Raw genomic sequence first — 19,782 nt, 5'->3', positions numbered from 1 at the left:
CGCAAACAGCAACTATCCGTCACCAGCCGCGTTCTGCGTCTGAGCGTCGAAGGTAAGACTCTGTCTGACCCCGGGGCGAGCGACTGTCAAACCCCGGGGCGCGGCGCGCAGCTGTATGGGACCCAGTGGCGGGCCGTGCATTTCACACCTATGGCCTTCACTGATGTCCTACATGAACTAATCCACCTCTTCATCATTATGACTTCACGGCTATAGAAACCATCAATATTACACAGAAATGCAGTATATAACAGGGCGTTGCATAACAGATAGGTATCTCACGTAGCAATAAGTCTATTGTCGTCTATTTTCACTGTAGCCGTAGGCCTACATACATCATCTCCAACAGAAACGTCAATATGAACCTAATTAAATACTAAAACGTTTAAATAAAATGAATTTCTCAGCAAAACTACTGATTTTTGTACGCAAAGTCCATCCTCCTTTCTTCCCTCAAGAAGAGTTCGATTACACTGCTGTAGCCTACAGTTTATCTGTGCGCTTCAGTTCCAACAATCCGTCCCTTTCTATCGCCATGGAGGCTAATGCTGAAAGTCGAGTCTGTCCAGTCGTGCTTCTGGATTAAGTTTTAATTCGCTACAGGGAATCGCGTTATTTATTTAATTATTGTTCGCTTTATTTTAGTTTGTGCTAGCTATCTAGCTATCGATGCTTTGCTGGCTCTGACTAGTACCTCTCTGACCATCCAATCAAAGGATGTTCAAATGCCGACGTTACTGGACGCCTGCTAGATGGCCTCGGCGTTGCCAACTCGAAATCTGATTGGTTAAAGCAACAGAGTCATTACCAATTACTTTAAGTTACAGACGCCAGCACTATCGATTCTGAAGCGGTCAAGGCAGATTTCTTTGACCCTGGCAACACATCATGGCAGAAATATGATTGGATAAAAGCTCTAACTTAAACATACCGTGGAAGCAGCGCAACCAAGAGAAAAGCTATGAAATGAAGAGAATAGACTATTGGAAATAATTTAATACATATTCATGGAAATAAATATATAAAACATAAGTCAGTGATTCTGATAGTGTTTGGGCCCGCAGAGAAGCCCACCACTGATGGGACCATTCCACCTCTTGGTTCTCACGCATTCGTTCTGTTTTTAATAACATGTGGGCGGACAAACATGGAACTGTTGTGGTGATTAGGGGGGGCACTAATGAACCGTCCATAACGCACGCTCGTTATAAGACACTTAACCCTCATGCGGTACACTGCGTGATAAAAAAGCAACCCAACAAGACATGGGGCCCCTCGGCCCCTCCCCCCTCAGCCCCCAGGCCCCTCCCCCTCTCCCCCTGGGTCCCCAGGCCCCTCCCCCCTCTGCATCTGGGTCCTCAGGCCCCTCCCCCCTCTGCCCCTGGGTCCTCAGGCCCCTCCCCCCTCGGCCCCTGGGTCTCCAGGCCCCTCCCCCCTCGGCCCCTGGGTCCTCAGGCCCCTCTGCCCCTGTGTCCTCAGGCCCCTCCCCCCTCGGCCCCTGGGTCCCCAGGCCCCGCCCCCCTCGGCCCCTGGGTCCCCAGGCCCCTCCCCTTTCTGTTTCCTGACCAAAGGAAGATCATGTCGTTTGTTTGGTCACTGATGTTTTATTTAAAGACAGCAGCACACAGTCACAGTTCAGAGGGGACGGGGGGGGTCAAAGGGGTCAAGGGGCCAGAGTTCATGAACCCTCATGTCTTCTTTCAGAGCCTGAGTGGCCGCCATGTTGGATCCTGTGGGCAGTTCTACTTCCTGCCTCCACCCTCCTCAACTTCCTGGTTCTCATTGGATGCTGCATCTGGACAGGTGTGTGTGTCCAGGGAGAAGGAGGTCTTTGTGTGTGTCTGTGTGTGTGTGTGTGTGTGTGTGTGTGCGGACAATGTTTCAAATGAAATCAAAACAATCAACATCTCTCTGGGATGTGGGATATGATGTGTGATATAATTTAGAGAGAGAGAGAGAGAGAGAGAGAGAGAGAGAGAGAGAGAGAGAGAGAGAGAGAGAGAGAGAGAGAGAGAGAGAGAGAGAGAGAGAGAGAGAGAGAGAGACAGAGAGAGAGAGAGGGAGACAGAGAGAGAGAGAGAGAGAGAGAGCGAGCCTCAGTCCTCCTTGAGCAGCAGGCCGTAGGGCCGTAGGGCGAGCTGGATGGAGGCCCTGGTCTGGGCGGTGACCACCCAGAGCCCCTCCCTCTGGCACTGCCTCCGCTGCTCCGGGTTGATCCGGTTCTGCAGCACCACCTTGTAGGTCTTCCCGTCGCCGCAGGAACGGAACCTCTTGCAGTAGCCCTCGGCCACGCCCACCAGGGTGGAGGAGTACACGCCCCTCAGGTAGGTCGCCCCGGCGACCGGGCCGGGCTCGATCTCCTCCAGGGCCCCGGGCTCCGCCCCCTCGGGGGCCGGGCCGCGGCGTGTCGCCGTGACGCCCAGGGCCCCGTCCATGCGGTTGCCGTGGTAACTGACGGGCCAGGCGTCGGGGCCGGTGCCCAGCCAGGCGTCGCCCCCGTCGTACCCCAGCACCCGCAGGGCCACCCGCCGCCAGCCGCAAGGACGCACGTACCGCTCCTCGCCGCGCGAGAAGCTCTGCTCGCCATCCTGGGGGGGGGGGGGGGGGGGGGGGGGGGACGTGACAGGTACGATGTGATTGGCTGAACGCTAATTAGCTACAGACACTCATTGGCTACAGACACAGGTATGATGTGATTGGCCTCACTCTAATTGGTTACAGACACAGGTATGATGTGATTGGCCTCACTCTAATTGGCTACAGACACATGTATGATGTGATTGGCCTCACTCTAATTGGTTACAGACACAGGTATGATGTGATTGGCTGAAGCTAATTGGCTACAGACGCAGTAATCGGTGTTGGGGGGGCACTCTGGCGCCCCCTGCTGGTCTGAGTAGGAACACGTCTCCTGGAGTTATTAAGAAACTGAAACAATAATCTGCAGTATTATGACGCCATGTCAGGTGCTACACTTCCGCGTCGTTCGGCCTCGGCGGATTGGGGGTCCTGCGGTTCAGGGGTCCCCCACACCCACTGACGCCCCGTCGAAACCCCGTAGAGTAGACTAAATCCAAACGTACACAAACACACACACACGCACACACAAACACGCCTGACGTAAACGGCTCGCGCGTCAGCACCTTGACGTTGGTGAAGTCGTAGTCGAACCGGGGATCGAAGAAGGTGGCGGGGTTGATCTTAATGGGGGGTCCTTCGAGGGGCTCCGGCGGGGGGGGGCCCTCCACGGCCAGGGGCGCGCTGTACATGTCCTCGTCGTCGGGGCCGCCTAGCGACAGGGAGCCAAGGCTGGGGTACTCGAGCTCCTGCAGGCCCTCGCGGCGGTAGAACTGCTTCAGGGCCGCGATGTTCACCACGTCCTGCGGCATCAGCTGCGACTCGGCGGCCGAGGCCTCCACGCGACACCCCGTCAGCGCGGACAGCGCCTCCAGACACAGGTCCATCCGCACGGCCATCCGACAGACAGACAGATAGACAGGCAGGCAGACAGACAGACAGAGAGACCTCTTAGACCACCAGTAGATAACTCAGTCGGAGATGAGGTCTGGGACGCGACCGTCTGGTGGACAGGACCCTCTGGATCTCTGAATCAGTTTCAGTTTCTGTTCACTCGGTCCGCCCCGCTGTGACTCACTCTGTCTCACTCTGTCTTTACCCGTATCACTCCTCCAGGGTTTAAGATATGAAAGATGGATTAATGAGTCTGGAGTTGGAGAGCCCTCAACTCAAGGCGATCATTCACTCGGTCTGAAGTGAATGAAAGTTTGACGTGAAGTTCTTCCCGGGGGGGGGGGGGGGGGGGGGAGTCCGCCGTTGGTGTGTGAATGTGGGTATGAATGGTTCTAAGTTCCTCTGGATAAAAGTGTCTGCTAAATACACTATTGTAAATGTAAATACAAATGTAAAGGTAAATGTTTCCCTAATATGAGCTCATTCTTAAGGTAAACGATGCTGCTGCTGCCGCGGGAAGACGGTAAGCACGACGTATTGCATATTATATATTAAGCTACATATTATATTATATATAGGCTATAGAGAGATATAGATATAAAGAGAGAGATGTTATATATATATATATATATATACATATATATATATATATATATATATATAAAGAGAGAGAGAGAGAGAGAGAGAGAGAGAGAGAGAGAGAGAGAGAGAGAGAGTTTATTATTCTATTCTATTTAATTATATTCTATTCTACTAATACAGTAGGCCTATGTAATTCTTATTATTGTTTCGAGCACTTCAAACACCACAGAACGAAAGTGCATCAATACTTTCAATCTGTTTCATAAATTAAATTCTTAGTTTAAGTAGGCTATAATAATCTTTTTTGTTTGATTTTAAAAGTTGTCTTGAAATGTTTCCTCAGGAGGCGGGGCTTGTTGATTACGCCAGTATAAAACATGCACACAGGCCACGCCCCTCTGCCCAGCAAGGACCAGGATTGGTCAAAGAAAACATTCCTCGAGGCATCATATACGCAGCCGTGAGGTTACAGAGCTTGCCCCCGAGGCAGTGATGGACGGATCCACTGGCGAATAAGGATTCAGTAAATCGTTAGATTCTATTTGTATTTTTTTTTTTTTTTTTTTATGATTTTCAACTTCAATTCAACTGTTACAATAAATACATATAAAGAGGTAATCTGCCGTTTCCTTCTTATTTATAAATCAGCGGTCTGTAGGTCCGACCTGGGTCGTACTGGTCCGGCCCCTCCTCTCAGAGGGTGCCACTGCGCTGCCCTCACCGGTTTCACTTCAGATCTAAACTCCCTTCGTCCAAAGTGTTACCTTTCCTCCTTTAGATGTTCTGAATGCCCTTCCTTCTGCTCACAGTGCAGAGCGATGTTGGCAGGAAGGCGCTGAGGGCGCTGTCTGTTTGAAGGATCATTCATTCTGGTTTTCATTCATTTTTTAAATAACTTTTTTTTTATTTCGAAATGCTGTTAAATATAGATATTTTTAATTAGGAGCTTAATAAAGAAATATCCATTTTGACAAATGTAAAACTGTATTCACCTGATTAATAATTAGTCAATCAATCCAACTAAACATTATTTGTTTTCTTTCTAAAATACTGTTAAAAATAAATATATTTGATTAGGAGCTCAATTTAGAAACATTTGTTTGGACAAATGTACAATTTCAAGGTTACGTACAAACCTGCGCATGCGCATTAACGACGCTTGACTACTGGACCAAACCGGATTTCAGCCATCAAGACTGGATAACTTGAGGGAATCAAGTTCCATGACGGATACATTTTAGTAAGTTAAAAGAGACACATTATATACCACCAGGTGTGAGTGTGATTAGCCTTAAAAGCTTTTTCGAAAATCTGCCCCATATGACATCACTAGTGGGCGTGTCCACCTAGATCTGTGCTGGATAGATGAGCAACGTTTACTTCAGTCCACTGGGTAGGCTGGTAGACTGATCTATCCTGCACTGATCTAGGTGGACACGCCCACTAGTGATGTCATATGGGGCTGATTTTTTAAACGGCTTGTAAGGCTACTCACACTCACACCTGGTGGTATAAATGTCTCCTTTAAAGGCCCACTATGCAAAAAGACCCACTTTTTTAGCCAAAATTACATTAAGTATGCAGGTTGAGAGTTATGCTGATGGTTTTGCATCCATTTCTGGGTCGATTGGTGGGTGTGTTATTTTCCCATGTCGCCTCTACAGTGAAAAAGCGCATATGCAACTTGATCTGCTCGGACCGGGACATTCCGGATGTGACGCAGCGGAAGTATCCTCGAAAATGTAGTCAGATTGTAGTTTCGAAAATGCTTTACGGCACAGACACACACCCAAACATGGCACCGGCTAGATATAAACAGCCAGTTGCGAGGCAATTGTTGCATTCATCATGGATCAATCGACTGATAAGGGACCCAAGAGGCGACCGTCGGTGGAACAAAAGAAGAATGGACCAGAAAAGAGATCAGACACGAGTGAAAGGGGAACTATGCAACTTTTTTGGCTTGATTTACCTTAATATAACAGGCTAAGAGTCATTGCGATGGTTCTATTATACATTTTTGTTCGATTGTTCGTTGTTTCGACTCACCCTTGCGCATCTTGGCGGAGAAAAGGAATATGTTTCTGCCGGCGACCCGCCTCCCACTCTCGCGGGAGTCTCGGGTCTCGCGAAGTAACGAATTGCTTTACGGCACAGACCCCCAAACACGGAACCGGCTCGATATAAACACAAGTCACTAAGGGATTGTTATATTCATCATAGATCAGCCGACTAAAAAGAGACAGAGAAACCCAATGTCGGAGGAACAGAAGAAGAGAAAAGGGAGACTGACCGGCAGAGAGGCCAGACACGAGTAAACGTTGGGCAAGCTTTTCAGGAATAGCGTGAACTGAAAGAAAAAGAAGACTGCAAATCAGACGCCGACTCGGCCGTGTTGCTTTTGAAATTGAAAGTACCCTTGGATGGCCTTTGTCTTCGTGGTATTCTTTAATTATTCATTCTATTTGGATTAATGGCGAACAATTCTGCATTTGGCATAGTTATTTTACAGACAATACGCAGAATCTTTTCACTTATATGCATATAGACTGCTTGATCTATCGTAAAGGTGAGAAAAATGACGCAAAAACCGCCCCTTTCACATGAACGCGCACTGAAGCTAAAGCGGAAAACCTGGTTCAACTAATTGAATCTAAAGTGAGCTTCGTGGTACCATTTAACTCTGATTTGCGAGTTGCGGCTCTGTCGAGCCAGGTTTTCCCAAGAAAGCCTGGGTATGTTCAGCGAGCTTCGTGGTATACCCCACAGGTGTCACATGAAGGGACAGGTGTCACATGAAGGGACAGGTGTCACAACATGCCCGTGTTTACTTAACGTCCACCAAATCCCTCAAACTACCCTAGGTGTCAGTGTGGGAGGGCTCGGCCCCCTGCTGGGTCCTCTGTACGCTCTCTAACTGCTGGGCTGCCACTCCTCTCTCTACCCCCTCCCTTCTTCCACTGCCCTCCCACTTCCCTTCCCCTGTCTCCCCCCTCTCTCCCCCCTGTTCCCCTCCCTCTCTCCCCCCTGTTCCCCTCCCCCCCCCCTCTCTCCCCCCTGTTCCCCTCCCTCCCTCCCTCCCTCCCTCCCTCTGTATCCCCTCCCCCCTCCCTCTGTATCCCCTCCTTCCCCCCCCCTCTCTCCCCTGTTCCCCTCCCTCCCCCCTCCCTATCCCCCCCCCCCCCCCCCCAGAGGATGGAGGGCATGCTGAGCGGCTTCCAGAGCGACCTGTCGTCCATCAGCAGTGAGATCCAGACGCTGCAGCAGCAGTCCGTCAGCATGAACGTGCGTCTGAAGAACCGGCAGGCGGTCCGCAGCCACCTCAGCCAGCTGGTGGACGAGCTGGTGGTGCCCGCCGCCATGATCTCGTAGGTGGAGCCGCTGGGCGGAGCCGCTGGGTGGAGCTGTCACTGCGTTCGAAAATTCCAAACCTGCCTGGCAACAGACGACCACGTCGAACGTTGCCTGGCAACGGACGATCACGTCGATCGATGAGGCAGGAAGGTTCATGAACGTCATTGAGCGTCACAAGACGAAATAACATTCAACAGATAACACTTATTTTACTAATGACATTTATTAGCGTTGCTGACTTTATATTTGTATTGTATTTAATTGTTTAATCGCATTTAGCTAGTAAACTGAGTGTATTAACACAAGCTAGCTAGGCTATGATACACTCTAAACACTCGGTTTACTAGCTAAATTCAATAGAATAAAAATAGAATGTAAAATCAAGTGTTATCTGTATTGTGTTATTTTGTCTTTGGCAACATGAGCGCAAATGTTTTTTGAAACCTGCCTGGCAGCGGACAATCGCGTCGAACGATGACGTTATGTTTCGAACGCGGATTACGTAGGCGGTACAATTTTGGTGCGACTGAGCTGCTGGGTGGAGGGTGGAGCCTGTGGGTGGAGGGTGGAGCCTCTGGGTGGAGGCTCTGGGTGGAGCCTCTGGGTGGAGGGTGGAGCCTCTGGGTGGAGGGTGGAGCCTCTGGGTGGAGGGTGGAGCCTCTGGGTGGAGCCTCTGGGTGGAGGGTGGAGCCTCTGGGTGGAGGCGCTGGGTGGAGGGGTGCGGTCTGCGGTTTTGGTAGCCTGGTAGCCCCGCCCGTTCTGCCGGCGGTTTGAGTCCGCCCTGCAGAAGGGTCGGGAGAAGAGCAATACATTTCTTTCTGCTTCCGATACGTATTTGCGGGAGCCAATCACCAAGCTGGCTTCCCCCCCGGCACGCTATTGGCTCGTTTTACACAGGGACGACAGGGAAGCGACGGCAAGCAGCTAATTGTGTACAGCGTCATTTGAACCAGGCCCGTTGATCAGGCCTCTATTTACGGTTGAGCTGGGTCTGCCAACAGCCAGGCTGCTGTTTGGGGGGGTCGTTAAGACCCAGCAGTACCCCTAAATGGTTGGTATTTGGGGGGAGGCCGCGCACAGATATTTGCATGGGTGTTGTGCACATATTTTATTAATATAGGTGAACCAAATACGTGCACAAAAACTGTGATGGTTATATATTGCACTGCTCTAAAGTTATAGTGTGTTGAGATACACTCACAGTGTGTGTGTGTGTGTGTGTGTGTGTGTGTGTGTGTGTGTGTGTGTGTGTGTGTGTGTGTGTGTGTGTGTGTGTGTGTGTGTGTGTGTGTGTGTGTGTGTGTGTGTGTGTGCGCGCAGCACGGTGCTGGACAGCCCGGTCACAGACCAGGAGTTCCTGGAGCAGCTCCATGAGCTCAACAACAAGATCAACTTCACCAAGGAGCTGAGCTTCAGAGAGACGCTGGCCTGCAACGACATCCAGGACATAGTGGACCGGCTGAAGATCAAGGTCCACACACGCACGCACGCACGCGCACACACACACACATATTTTTGATTGTGTTGTGATTTATTGTGTTATGTTGTCTGCAGGCTGTGTCTAAGATCCGAGAGTTCATCCTCCAGAAGATCTACTCCTTCAGGAAGCCCATGACCAACTACCAGATCCCCCAGAACACCCTGCTCAAGTACAGGTAGGACCCCCCCCCTACTGAAACACAGGTAGGACCCCCCCCCCCCCCCCCCTATTGAGACACAGGTAGGACCCCCCCCCCCCCTATTGAAACACAGGTAGGACCCCTGGTGAATAATACATCATTAGAAGTTTGTGAGGTCTGCTGTGATTGTCTCTCTAGCGTCAGGTCTCTCTTTGGGTAGCTGCCTGTCTTCCTCTGTTCAGGAATCTTGCGTCACAGTGGATCCATTTCCAGACGAGGTCACCCTGTTCATGATGAGCTCCTGCTAATCATTATCATTAAAACCATTCTGTAATCATGACATTAATTGGTGCCGGGCCGGGCGCCCAAACACCCTGCTGACGCACACGCTGTCGTCCTCATGTCGTTGTTATTATAGTAATTAGCGTTTGACTCCATGATGGAAGGCGTTCTTACCTTATTACCGCCTCGCCCGTAACCCCCCCCCCCACCCCCCTCTGCTGCAGATTCTTCTACCAGTTCCTGCTGGCCAATGAGAGGACGGTTGCCAAGGAGATCAGAGACGAGTATGTGGACACCATGAGCAAGATCTACTACAGCTACTTCAAGTCCTACAGCGGAAGGCTGCTCAAAGTGCAGGTCAGAGCACCCCCCTCATGTCACTCCACCCCCCGACGGGGCCCTCCAGCGAGGCATTAGACCTGGCATTAGACCTGGCATTAGACCTGGCATTAGACCTGGCATTGAACCTGTCCGTCTGTCTGTGTTCTTACAGTATGAGGAAGTAGCAGACAAAGACGACCTGATGGGTGTGGAGGACACCGCAAAGAAAGATATCCTGAATTAGTGTCTGTGTGTGATATGGTGTGACTCTGGCTTAAGGCTATTCTGTGGTGTGACTGTGGTTTAAGGCTACACTGGTGTGACTGTGGTTTAAGGCTACACTGTGGTGTGACTCTGGTTTAAGGCTACACTGTGGTGTGACTCTGGTTTAAGGCTACACTGTGACTAAGTGTGACTCTGGTTTAAGGCTACACTGTGGTGTGACTCTGGTTTAAGGCTACACTGTGACTAAGTGTGACTCTGGTTTAAGGCTACACTGTGGTGTGACTCTGGTTTAAGGCTACACTGTGGTGTGACTCTGGTTTAAGGCTACACTGGTGGGTCTCCTTGACGGCCTCTCTAAGTTTCTTCTCCAAGCCGTCTCTGAAGAGCAGGAACACCATCTTCACGCTGGGCCAGCGGGGGGCGCTGCTGAGCCCCGCTGAGCTGGAGGGGCCCATCCTCATCCCCCACACCGCCCAGAGGGGGGACAGCCGGGTACGCACGCACTCACTCACACAGACACACACGCACAGACACACACACGCATACACGCTCACTCACATTTACATTTAGCAGACGCTTTTATCCAAAGGGACTTGCATAAGTTAATACACACATTGACACACCGACGGCAGAGTCAACCATGCAAGGCGACAGCTCGTCTGGCAGTAGGAGGCGGGGCAGCGCGAGCGAGAGCTGGGGCAAGATCGCTAGCAGCAAACTATTTTGATCACGTTGATTTAGCGTGTGAATGCATGTGTCTGGAGCAGTTAGGGTTAAGTGTCTCGCTCAGGGACACATCAACACTCAGCTGGGAGGAGCCGGGGATCGAACTAGCAACCTTTCGCTTACAAGACGGCTGCTCTACCTCCTGAGCTAAGCCGACCCCTCACTCACTCACTCACTCACTCACTCACTCACTCACTCACTCACACGTATAGACACTCAATCTCACACACACACACACACAGACACACAAACACACACTGACGCACAGACACACACACGCTCAATCAACGCGATCAAAATAGTTTGCTGCTGGCGATCTTGCGTGCCTCAGCTCTCGCTCGCGCTGCCCCCCCTCCTACTGCCAGACAAAGCAGACGGAAAGATACACACACCCCGGCAGGTCCGACTGATCCGGGGTGATCCAAACATGACTCTCCAGCCCCACCTGCAGGCCAAACGCCGTACAACCACACACACACACACACACACACACACACACACACACACACACACACACACACACACACACACACACACACACACACACACACACACACACACACACACTAAAAGTGCATACATAGTCAATTGCAGTCACACACAGGATCAGATAACAATGACAATATTAATATAGAACCAGTGTAGAGGACGCACATCGACACAGGAGGGCAACACACAGAGGATGTAGAGGTGGTCTGTTCCCCGCCCAGTACCTTATGGCTCTCTGGTCCCAGTACCTTATGGCTCTCTGGTCCCAGTACCTTACTGGTCCCAGTACCTTATGGCTCTCTGGTCCCAGTACCTTACTGGTCCCAGTACCTTATGGCTCTCTGGTCTGGTCCCAGTACCTTATGGCTCTCTGGTCTGGTCCCAGTACCTTATGGCTCTCTGGTCTGGTCCCAGTACCTTATGGCTCTCTGGTCCCAGTACCTTACTGGTCCCAGTACCTTATGGCTCTCTGGTCTGGTCCCAGTACCTTATGGCTCTCTGGTCCCAGTACCTTACTGGTCCCAGTACCTTATGGCTCTCTGGCCTGGTCCCAGTACCTTACTGGTCCCAGTACCTTATGGCTCTCTGGTCTGGTCCCAGTACCTTATGGCTCTCTGGTCCCAGTACCTTACTGGTCCCAGTACCTTATGGCTCTCTGGTCTGGTCCCAGTACCTTATGGCTCTCTGGTCCCAGTACCTTATGGCTCTCTGCTCTGGTCCCAGTACCTTATGGCTCTCTGGTCCCAGTACCTTATGGCTCTCTGGTCCCAGTACCTTATGGCTCTCTTGTCCCAGTACCTTACTGGTCCCAGTACCTTATGGCTCTCTGCTCTGGTCCCAGTACCTTATGGCTCTCTGGTCCCAGTAACTTACTGGTCCCAGTACCTTATGGCTCTCTGCTCTGGTCCCAGTACCTTATGGCTCTCTGGTCCCAGTACCTTACTGGTCCCAGTACCTTATGGCTCTCTGTTCCCAGTACCTTACTGGTCCCAGTACCTTATGGCTCTCTGGTCTGGTCCCAGTACCTTATGGCTCTCTGGTCCCAGTACCTTATGGCTCTCTGGTCCCAGTACCTTACTGGTCCCAGTACCTTATGGCTCTCTGGTCCCAGTACCTTACTGGTCCCAGTACCTTATGGCTCACTGGTCCCAGTACCTTACTGGTCCCAGTACCTTATGGCTCTCTGCTCTGGTCCCAGTACCTTATGGCTCTCTGGTCCCAGTACCTTACTGGTCCCAGTACCTTATGGCTCTCTGGTCTGGTCCCAGTACCTTATGGCTCTCTGGTCCCAGTACCTTACTGGTCCCAGTACCTTATGGCTCTCTGCTCTGGTCCCAGTACCTTATGGCTGACTGGTCCCAGTACCTTACTGGTCCCAGTACCTTATGGCTCTCTGTTCCCAGTACCTTACTGGTCCCAGTACCTTATGGCTCTCTGGTCTGGTCCCAGTACCTTATGGCTCTCTGGTCCCAGTACCTTATGGCTCCCTGGTCCCAGTACCTTACTGGTCCCAGTACCTTATGGCTCTCTGGTCCCAGTACCTTACTGGTCCCAGTACCTTATGGCTCACTGGTCCCAGTACCTTACTGGTCCCAGTACCTTATGGCTCACTGGTCCCAGTACCTTACTGGTCCCAGTACCTTATGGCTCTCTGTTCCCAGTACCCCTATGAGTCCCTGTTCCGGAGCCAGCACTACGCCCTGCTGGACAACGGCTGCCGCGAGTTCCTCTTCATCTCAGACTTCTTCATGGTCACGGGGAACTCAGGCCTGGACCTCTTCAACAGCATCATGGGGAAGACCCTCAGCATGCTGCTGGTGGGTCCCACGACCTGCCTCTCTCCTGGTCTCTCTCCTGGTCTCTCCTGGTCTCTCTCCTCTCACCTGGTGTCTTTCTCTCTCTCCTGGTCTCTCTCCTCTCTCCTGGTCTCTCTCTCTCTCTCTCCTGGTCTCTCTCCTCTCTCCTGGTCTCTCTCCTATCTCTCTCCTGCCTCTCTCCTGGTCTCTGTCCTTTCTCCTGGCCTTTCTCCTGTCTCTCTCCTGCCTCTCTCCTGCCTCTCTCCTGGTCTCTCTCCTGGTCTCTCTCCTCTCTCCTTGTCTCTCTCCTGGTCTCTCTCCTGGTCTCTCTCCTGGTCTCTCCTGATCTCTCTCCTCTCCTGGTCTCTCTCCTGGTCTCTCTCCTCTCCTGGTCTCTCTCCTGGTCTCTCTCCTCTCTCCTGGTCTCTCCCCTCTCTCCTGGTCTCTCTCCTCTCTCCTGGTCTCTCTCCTGGTCTCTCTTCGGGTCTCTCCTGGTCTCTCTCCTCTCTCCTGGTCTCTATCCTCTCTCCTGTCTCTCTCCTCTCTCCTGGTCTCTCTCCTGGCCTCTCCTGGCCTCTCCTGGCCTCTCTCCTGGTCTCTCTCCTGGTCTCTCTCCTCTCCTGGTCTCTCTCCTCTCTCCTGGCCTTTCTCCTCTCTCCTGGTCTCTCTCCTGGTCTCTCTCCTGGTCTCTCCTGGTCTCTGTCCTGGTCTCTGGTCTCTCTCCTGGCCTCCCCTTGTCTACTCACCTTGTCTCCTCCCCGTATCTCCTCACCTTGTCTCCTCACCTTGTCTCCTCACCTTGTCTCCTCACCTTGTCTCCTCCCTGTTTCTCCTCACCTTGTCTCCTCACCTTGTCTCCTCCCTGTTTCTCCTCACCTTGTCTCCTCACCTTGTCTCCTCCCTGTTTCTCCTCACCTTGTCTCCTCACCTTGTCTCCTCCCCGTTTCTCCTCACCTTGTCTCCTCACCTTGTCTCCTCCCCGTTTCTTCTCACCTTGTCTCCTCACCTTGTCTCCTCACCATGTCTCCTCACCTTTTCTCCTCCCCGTTTCTCCTCACCTTGTCACCTCAGCTTGTCTCCTCACCTTGTCTCCTCACCTTGTCTCCTCAGCTTGTCTCCTCACCTTGTCTCCTCACCTTGTCTCCTCCTGCAGAAGAGCATGAGCAGCTACGTGGCGGACTGCTTCGACAGCATCGCCGTGTTCCTCTGCATCCACATCCTCCTCCGCTACCGAGCCATCACCACCAAGAGGGGGCTGCCCGCGCTGGACAGGTCAGTACCCCCAGTACACCCAGTACGACCAGTACAACCAGTACGACCAGTACGACCAGTACACCCAGTACACCCAGTACCCCCAGTACACCCAGTACACCCAGTACAACCAGTACACCCAGTACGACCTGTACACCCAGTACAACCAGTACCCCCAGGACCCCCAGTACCCCCAGTACCCCCAGTACAACCAGTACGACCAGTACCCCCAGTATAACCAGTACACCTCCCCTCCACCTCCTGTCCCAGTATAACCAGTACACCTCCTGTCCCAGTATAACCAGTACACCTCCTGTCCCAGTATAACCAGTACACCTCCCCTCCACCTCCTGTCCCAGTATAACCAGTACACCTCCCCTCCACCTCCTGTCCCAGTATAACCAGTACACCTCCCCTCCACCTCCTGTCCCAGTATAACCAGTACACCTCCCCTCCACCTCCTGTCCCAGGTAAACCAGTACACCTCCCCTCCACCTCCTGTCCCAGTATAACCAGTACACCTCCCCTCCACCTCCTGTCCCAGTATAACCAGTACACCTCCCCTCCACCTCCTGTCCCAGTATAACCAGTACACCTCCTGTCCCAGTATAACCAGTACACCTCCCCTCCACCTCCTGTCCCAGTATAACCAGTACACCTCCCCTCCACCTCCTGTCCCAGGTAAACCAGTACACCTCCCCTCCACCTGCTGTCCCAGTATAACCAGTACACCTCCTGTCCCAGTATAACCAGTACACCTCCTGTCCCAGTATAACCAGTACACCTGCTATGGGAGGGGCCTGTGAGAGGCATCTGGATCTCCCGGTTTCGAGATCAAAGGCCATATGGATGATTGACAGGGCTGGTGTTTACCCGTCATCATAAGGTCAAGGCCCACCCATCACAGCCTGGCATTATCACGATGCTATTATCATACAGAATCTCTTTGTTATCAGCTGCCTTCTCGTCGTCGTCGTCGTTGTTGTTGTTGTTGTTGTTGTCCAAGGCTTGGTTCAGTCGTACACTTCAGACAACACCCTGACCTTCATACCCGGACACATTCTAATAACATTACTCCCATTACTCCCATTCTCCGTTAAGACGTCATCAAACCACCTCTTTCTAGTGTACTGGTATCAGCCGTCTCCTACAACATACTGGTGTACTGTACTGGTCCCAGTGCTGTGTCTCTAGGTACTGGTGTACTGTACTGGTCCCAGTGCTGTGTCTCTAGGTACTGGTGTACTGTACTGGTCCCAGTGCTGTGTCTCTAGGTACTGGTGTACTGTACTGGTCCCAGTGGGGATGTGCCTCTAGGTACTGGTGTACTGTACTGGTCCCAGTGCTGTGTCTCTAGGTACTGGTGTCTCGTACTGGTAACAGTGGGAGTGTGTCTCCAGATACTGGTTTCTCGTACTGGTCCCAGTGGGGATGTGTCTCTAGGTACTGGTTTCTCGTACTGGTCCCAGTGGGGATGTGTCTCTAGGTACTGGTGTCTCGTACTGGTCCCAGTGGGGATGTGTCTCTAGGTACTGGGAGGCGGTGCTGGTAACAGTGGGGGCGTGTCTCTAGGTACTGGGAGGCGGTACTGGTAACAGTGGGGGCGTGTCTCTAGGTACTGGGAGGCGGTGCTGGTAACAGTGGGGGCGTGTCTCTAGGTACTGGGAGGCGGTACTGGTCCCAGTGGGGGCGTGTCTCTAGGTACTGGGAGGCGGTGCTGGTAACAGTGGGGGCGTGTCTCTAGGTACTGGGAGGCGGTACTGGTAACAGTGGGGGCGTGTCTCTAGGTACTGGGAGGCGGTACTGGTAACAGTGGGGGCGTGTCTCTAGGTACTGGGAGGCGGTACTGGTAACAGTGGGGGCGTGTCTCTAGGTACTGGGAGGCGGTACTGGTAACAGTGGGGGCGTGTCTCTAGGTACTGGGAGGCGGTACTGGTAACAGTGGGGGCGTGTCTCTAGGTACTGGGAGGCGGTACTGGTAACAGTGGGGGCGTGTCTCTAGGTACTGGGAGGCGGTACTGGTAACAGTGGAGGCGTGTCTCTAGGTACTGGTGTCTCGTACTGGTAACAGTGGAGGCGTGTCTCTAGGTACTGGTGTCTCGTACTGGTCCCAGTGGGGGCGTGTCTCTAGGTACTGGGAGGCGGTACTGGTTACAGTGGGGGCGTGTCTCTAGGTACTGGGAGGCGGTACTGGTCCCAGTGGAGGCGTGTCTCTAGGTACTGGGAGGCGGTACTGGTAACAGTGGAGGCGTGTCTCTAGGTACTGGGAGGCGGTACTGGTAACAGTGGAGGCGTGTCTCTAGGTACTGGGAGGCGGTACTGGTAACAGTGGGGGCGTGTCTCCAGGTACTGGGAGGCGGTACTGGTAACGGTGGGGGCGTGTCTCTAGGTACTGGTGTCTCGTACTGGTAACAGTGGGGGCGTGTCTCTAGGTACTGGGAGGCGGTGCTGGTAACAGTGGGGGCGTGTCTCTAGGTACTGGGAGGCGGTACTGGTGACAGTGGGGGCGTGTCTCTAGGTACTGGGAGGCGGTACTGGTTACAGTGGGGGCGTGTCTCTAGGTACTGGGAGGCGGTGCTGGTAACAGTGGGGGCGTGTCTCTAGGTACTGGGAGGCGGTACTGGTAACAGTGGGGGCGTGTCTCTAGGTACTGGGAGGCGGTACTGGTAACAGTGGGGGCGTGTCTCTAGGTACTGGGAGGCGGTACTGGTAACAGTGGGGGCGTGTCTCTAGGTACTGGGAGGCGGTACTGGTAACAGTGGGGGCGTGTCTCTAGGTACTGGGAGGCGGTACTGGTAACAGTGGGGGCGTGTCTCTAGGTACTGGGAGGCGGTACTGGTAACAGTGGGGGCGTGTCTCTAGGTACTGGGAGGCGGTACTGGTAACAGTGGGGGCGTGTCTCTAGGTACTGGTGTCTCGTACTGGCAACAGTGGGGGCGTGTCTCTAGGTACTGGTGTCTCGTACTGGTCCCAGTGGGGGCTGGTCTCTAGGTACTGGGAGGCGGTGCTGGTAACAGTGGGGGCGTGTCTCTAGGTACTGGGAGGCGGTACTGGTAACAGTGGGGGCGTGTCTCTAGGTACTGGGAGGCGGTACTGGTAACAGTGGAGGCGTGTCTCTAGGTACTGGGAGGCGGTACTGGTAACAGTGGGGGCGTGTCTCCAGGTACTGGGAGGCGGTACTGGTAACGGTGGGGGCGTGTCTCTAGGTACTGGTGTCTCGTACTGGTAACGGTGGGGGCGTGTCTCCAGGTACTGGGAGGCGGTACTGGTAACGGTGGGGGCGTGTCTCCAGGTACTGGGAGGCGGTGCTGGAGCTGCTGTGGCCGCGCTTCGAGTTGATCCTGGAGATGAACATCCACAGCATCAGGAACACGGACCCTCAGAAACTAGGACTGCTGGACACCAGACCCCACTACGTAGGGACACACGCACACGCACAGACAGACAGACAGACAGACAGACAGACAGACAGACAGACAGACCCCACTACGTAGGGACACACGCACACGCACAGACAGACAGACAGACAGACAGACAGACAGACAGACAGACCCCACTACGTAGGGACACACACACACACACAGACCCACACACAGACCCACAGACACACACACACACACACACAGACCCCACTACGTAGGGACAGACAGACAGACAGACAGACAGACAGACAGACAGACAGACAGACAGACACAGACCTCACTATGTAGGAGCACAGACAGTCAGATAGACGGACAGATGCACAGACGCCGATGCACACACACATACACACACAGACAGACAGACACACAGATACAGATACACACAGACAGACAGACACACACACACACACACATACACACACACACAGACAGACAGACAGACACACACACAGATACAGATACACAGAAACACACACACAGATACACACACACACAGACACAGATGCACACACACACAGACACAGATACACACACACACAGACACAGATACATGCAGACACAGATACACACAGATACACACACACACACACACACACACAGACAGACAAAGATACACACACACACAGACACAGATAAACACACCCAGATTCACACACACACACCCACAGACACATACAGACACAGATACACACTAGGGATGTGTCGGTCGCGACTGATTCGTTACAACGAACGAATCCCGAACGTGAACGACAAGAACTGGTTCCCCAAAACAAGAAGAACTGGTTCTTTGATTCTTTTTTTTTAACATAAACCAAACATATGGTCACGTAAATAAAATATACAAACGAACAGAGCTCCGTCTCCCCGCGACTTCCATTGATTGAGTCTACAACTTTCTCAAAGATTCAGCCAATGAGAGGTAGCAATGGTGTTGGAATGGCACCTGGGTAAACCAATGACAAGGCGGTACCGTCGAATATGCGCGCTTTCTCTGTCTGACGTATCTTGGGTCATACCATTCGACTCATATATCCCCCTACATTTTTTCGAAAATAGACTTGACCTCCATCTGTTTATTGGATAAACGCATTTCCCAATCCCAGGAGTCTTTGCTCCATTCTACGTCAATTTAAGAACAAACAAAGAAATTAAACTGCAGTTCGTATTTTTTATTTATGACCATGCAAGTTCTGTAATGCCTGAACAATGAAGAATTAAATGTAAAGTAAAATAAAATTATAAATGTAAAACCATGAATGAAATATAGAGAGTAAGCAAGTGGTATAAATATTGGTGGGACGTTCGCCATACAAAATAGCAGGCATCTCCAAACGGCGGACTGCGGTCTTGACGGTCCTATCCGGACCCATGACCAATTAAAAAAAAAAAAATTATAAAAAAAAGTTTTTTTTATTTTTTATTTTTTTTAAGATGTAATCTGACGTAACGAACGAATCAAAACGAACGAATCAAAAAAACAAATCGTTATAGTGAACTGAACTGAAAGAACTAGTTCCCGGAAAAGAATCATTTTGCCCATCCCTAATACACACACACCCACAGACACACACACAGAGACAGAGAGAGTTTGGTTTAGTTTCTGCAGCAGTGGGGGCGGGCCAGTGAGATACTGTGTGTAACAATGTGTGTGTTTCCCCAGATCACCCGTCGCTATGCAGAGTTCTCCTCTGCCATTGTCAGCATCAACCAGACCTTCCCCAACGAACGCACACACACCCTGCTGGCCCAGCTGCAGGTGGAGCGCACGCACACACACACACACACACGCACGCGGTTGTGTTCAATGATGTGTTTCTTCAACAGGGTCCACATCTAGTGAAGTAGGCTAAGAGCTCCTTTACACTGTATCACCGTACTGCATACATTTACGTTGGCCTTCTCATGGCTTCATATCTAGAATGATAATGGTAGCGGCAGTTTAGGAACTACAAACATGGCCGCCGCTGCCCCCTGCTTTAGTTTAGGAACTAACATGCTCTACAGGGGTGGGGGGGGGGGGGTGGTGGTGTGTGTCATTTCCCCAGCCGTGTTTTCAGACTGACCTCCCCTAGAGGGAGGTTCCTGTTCATCACGTTATATTGAATGTTACTCCTAGCTTCCCTCAGAGGAGGTCAGCTGCTCTCCGGAGCAGGAAGTGGTCCTTTCCCATGATGCACGGCGGTCATGTGACCAGGGTCTGTGCTGCGTCAGGTGGAGGTGGAGAACTTTGTGCTGAAGATGGCG

The 19,782-nt window shown here is 52.2% G+C and overlaps 2 protein-coding genes and 1 long non-coding RNA gene across 4 annotated transcripts in view; 2 read left to right on the top strand and 1 right to left on the bottom strand.

Moving 5' to 3' along the window:
* Positions 1-1,584: 1,584 nt before the first annotated feature.
* Positions 1,585-3,769, bottom strand: LOC115535294 (uncharacterized). Its single transcript, XM_030346364.1, has 2 exons — positions 3,144-3,769; positions 1,585-2,588 (listed from the first exon to the last, which is right to left on the bottom strand). Exons 1-2 carry the CDS (start codon positions 3,474-3,476, stop codon positions 2,097-2,099), a joined length of 825 nt encoding a protein of 274 aa, XP_030202224.1. The 5' UTR covers positions 3,477-3,769; the 3' UTR covers positions 1,585-2,096.
* A 55-nt stretch (positions 3,770-3,824) lies between these two features.
* LOC115535315 (uncharacterized) lies at positions 3,825-4,671 on the top strand. The gene is made up of 2 exons (XR_003974461.1): positions 3,825-3,994; positions 4,397-4,671. It is a non-coding gene; the product is annotated as an uncharacterized LOC115535315 (long non-coding RNA).
* A 2,577-nt stretch (positions 4,672-7,248) lies between these two features.
* LOC115535278 (vacuolar protein sorting-associated protein 52 homolog) overlaps positions 7,249-19,782 on the top strand; it is a 17,123-nt gene continuing 4,589 nt past the window's right edge. For both annotated transcript variants that reach the window (XM_030346340.1, XM_030346339.1), the window contains exons 1-11: positions 7,249-7,421; positions 8,728-8,878; positions 8,962-9,062; positions 9,533-9,665; positions 9,802-9,859; positions 10,213-10,346; positions 12,731-12,886; positions 14,019-14,137; positions 17,409-17,532; positions 19,199-19,294; positions 19,750-19,782. The exon at positions 19,750-19,782 is cut by the window's right edge and continues 75 nt beyond it. In XM_030346340.1, the coding sequence (XP_030202200.1) occupies positions 7,249-7,421; positions 8,728-8,878; positions 8,962-9,062; positions 9,533-9,665; positions 9,802-9,859; positions 10,213-10,346; positions 12,731-12,886; positions 14,019-14,137; positions 17,409-17,532; positions 19,199-19,294; positions 19,750-19,782 (1,278 nt within the window). The remainder of the gene's footprint in view (positions 7,422-8,727; positions 8,879-8,961; positions 9,063-9,532; positions 9,666-9,801; positions 9,860-10,212; positions 10,347-12,730; positions 12,887-14,018; positions 14,138-17,408; positions 17,533-19,198; positions 19,295-19,749) is intronic.

Source organism: Gadus morhua, chromosome 22 (genome assembly GCF_902167405.1).
Source record: "Gadus morhua chromosome 22, gadMor3.0, whole genome shotgun sequence".
In the NCBI taxonomy this organism is placed as follows: Eukaryota; Metazoa; Chordata; class Actinopteri; order Gadiformes; family Gadidae; genus Gadus; species Gadus morhua.
This window is presented reverse-complemented; position numbering and strand designations above follow the sequence as displayed.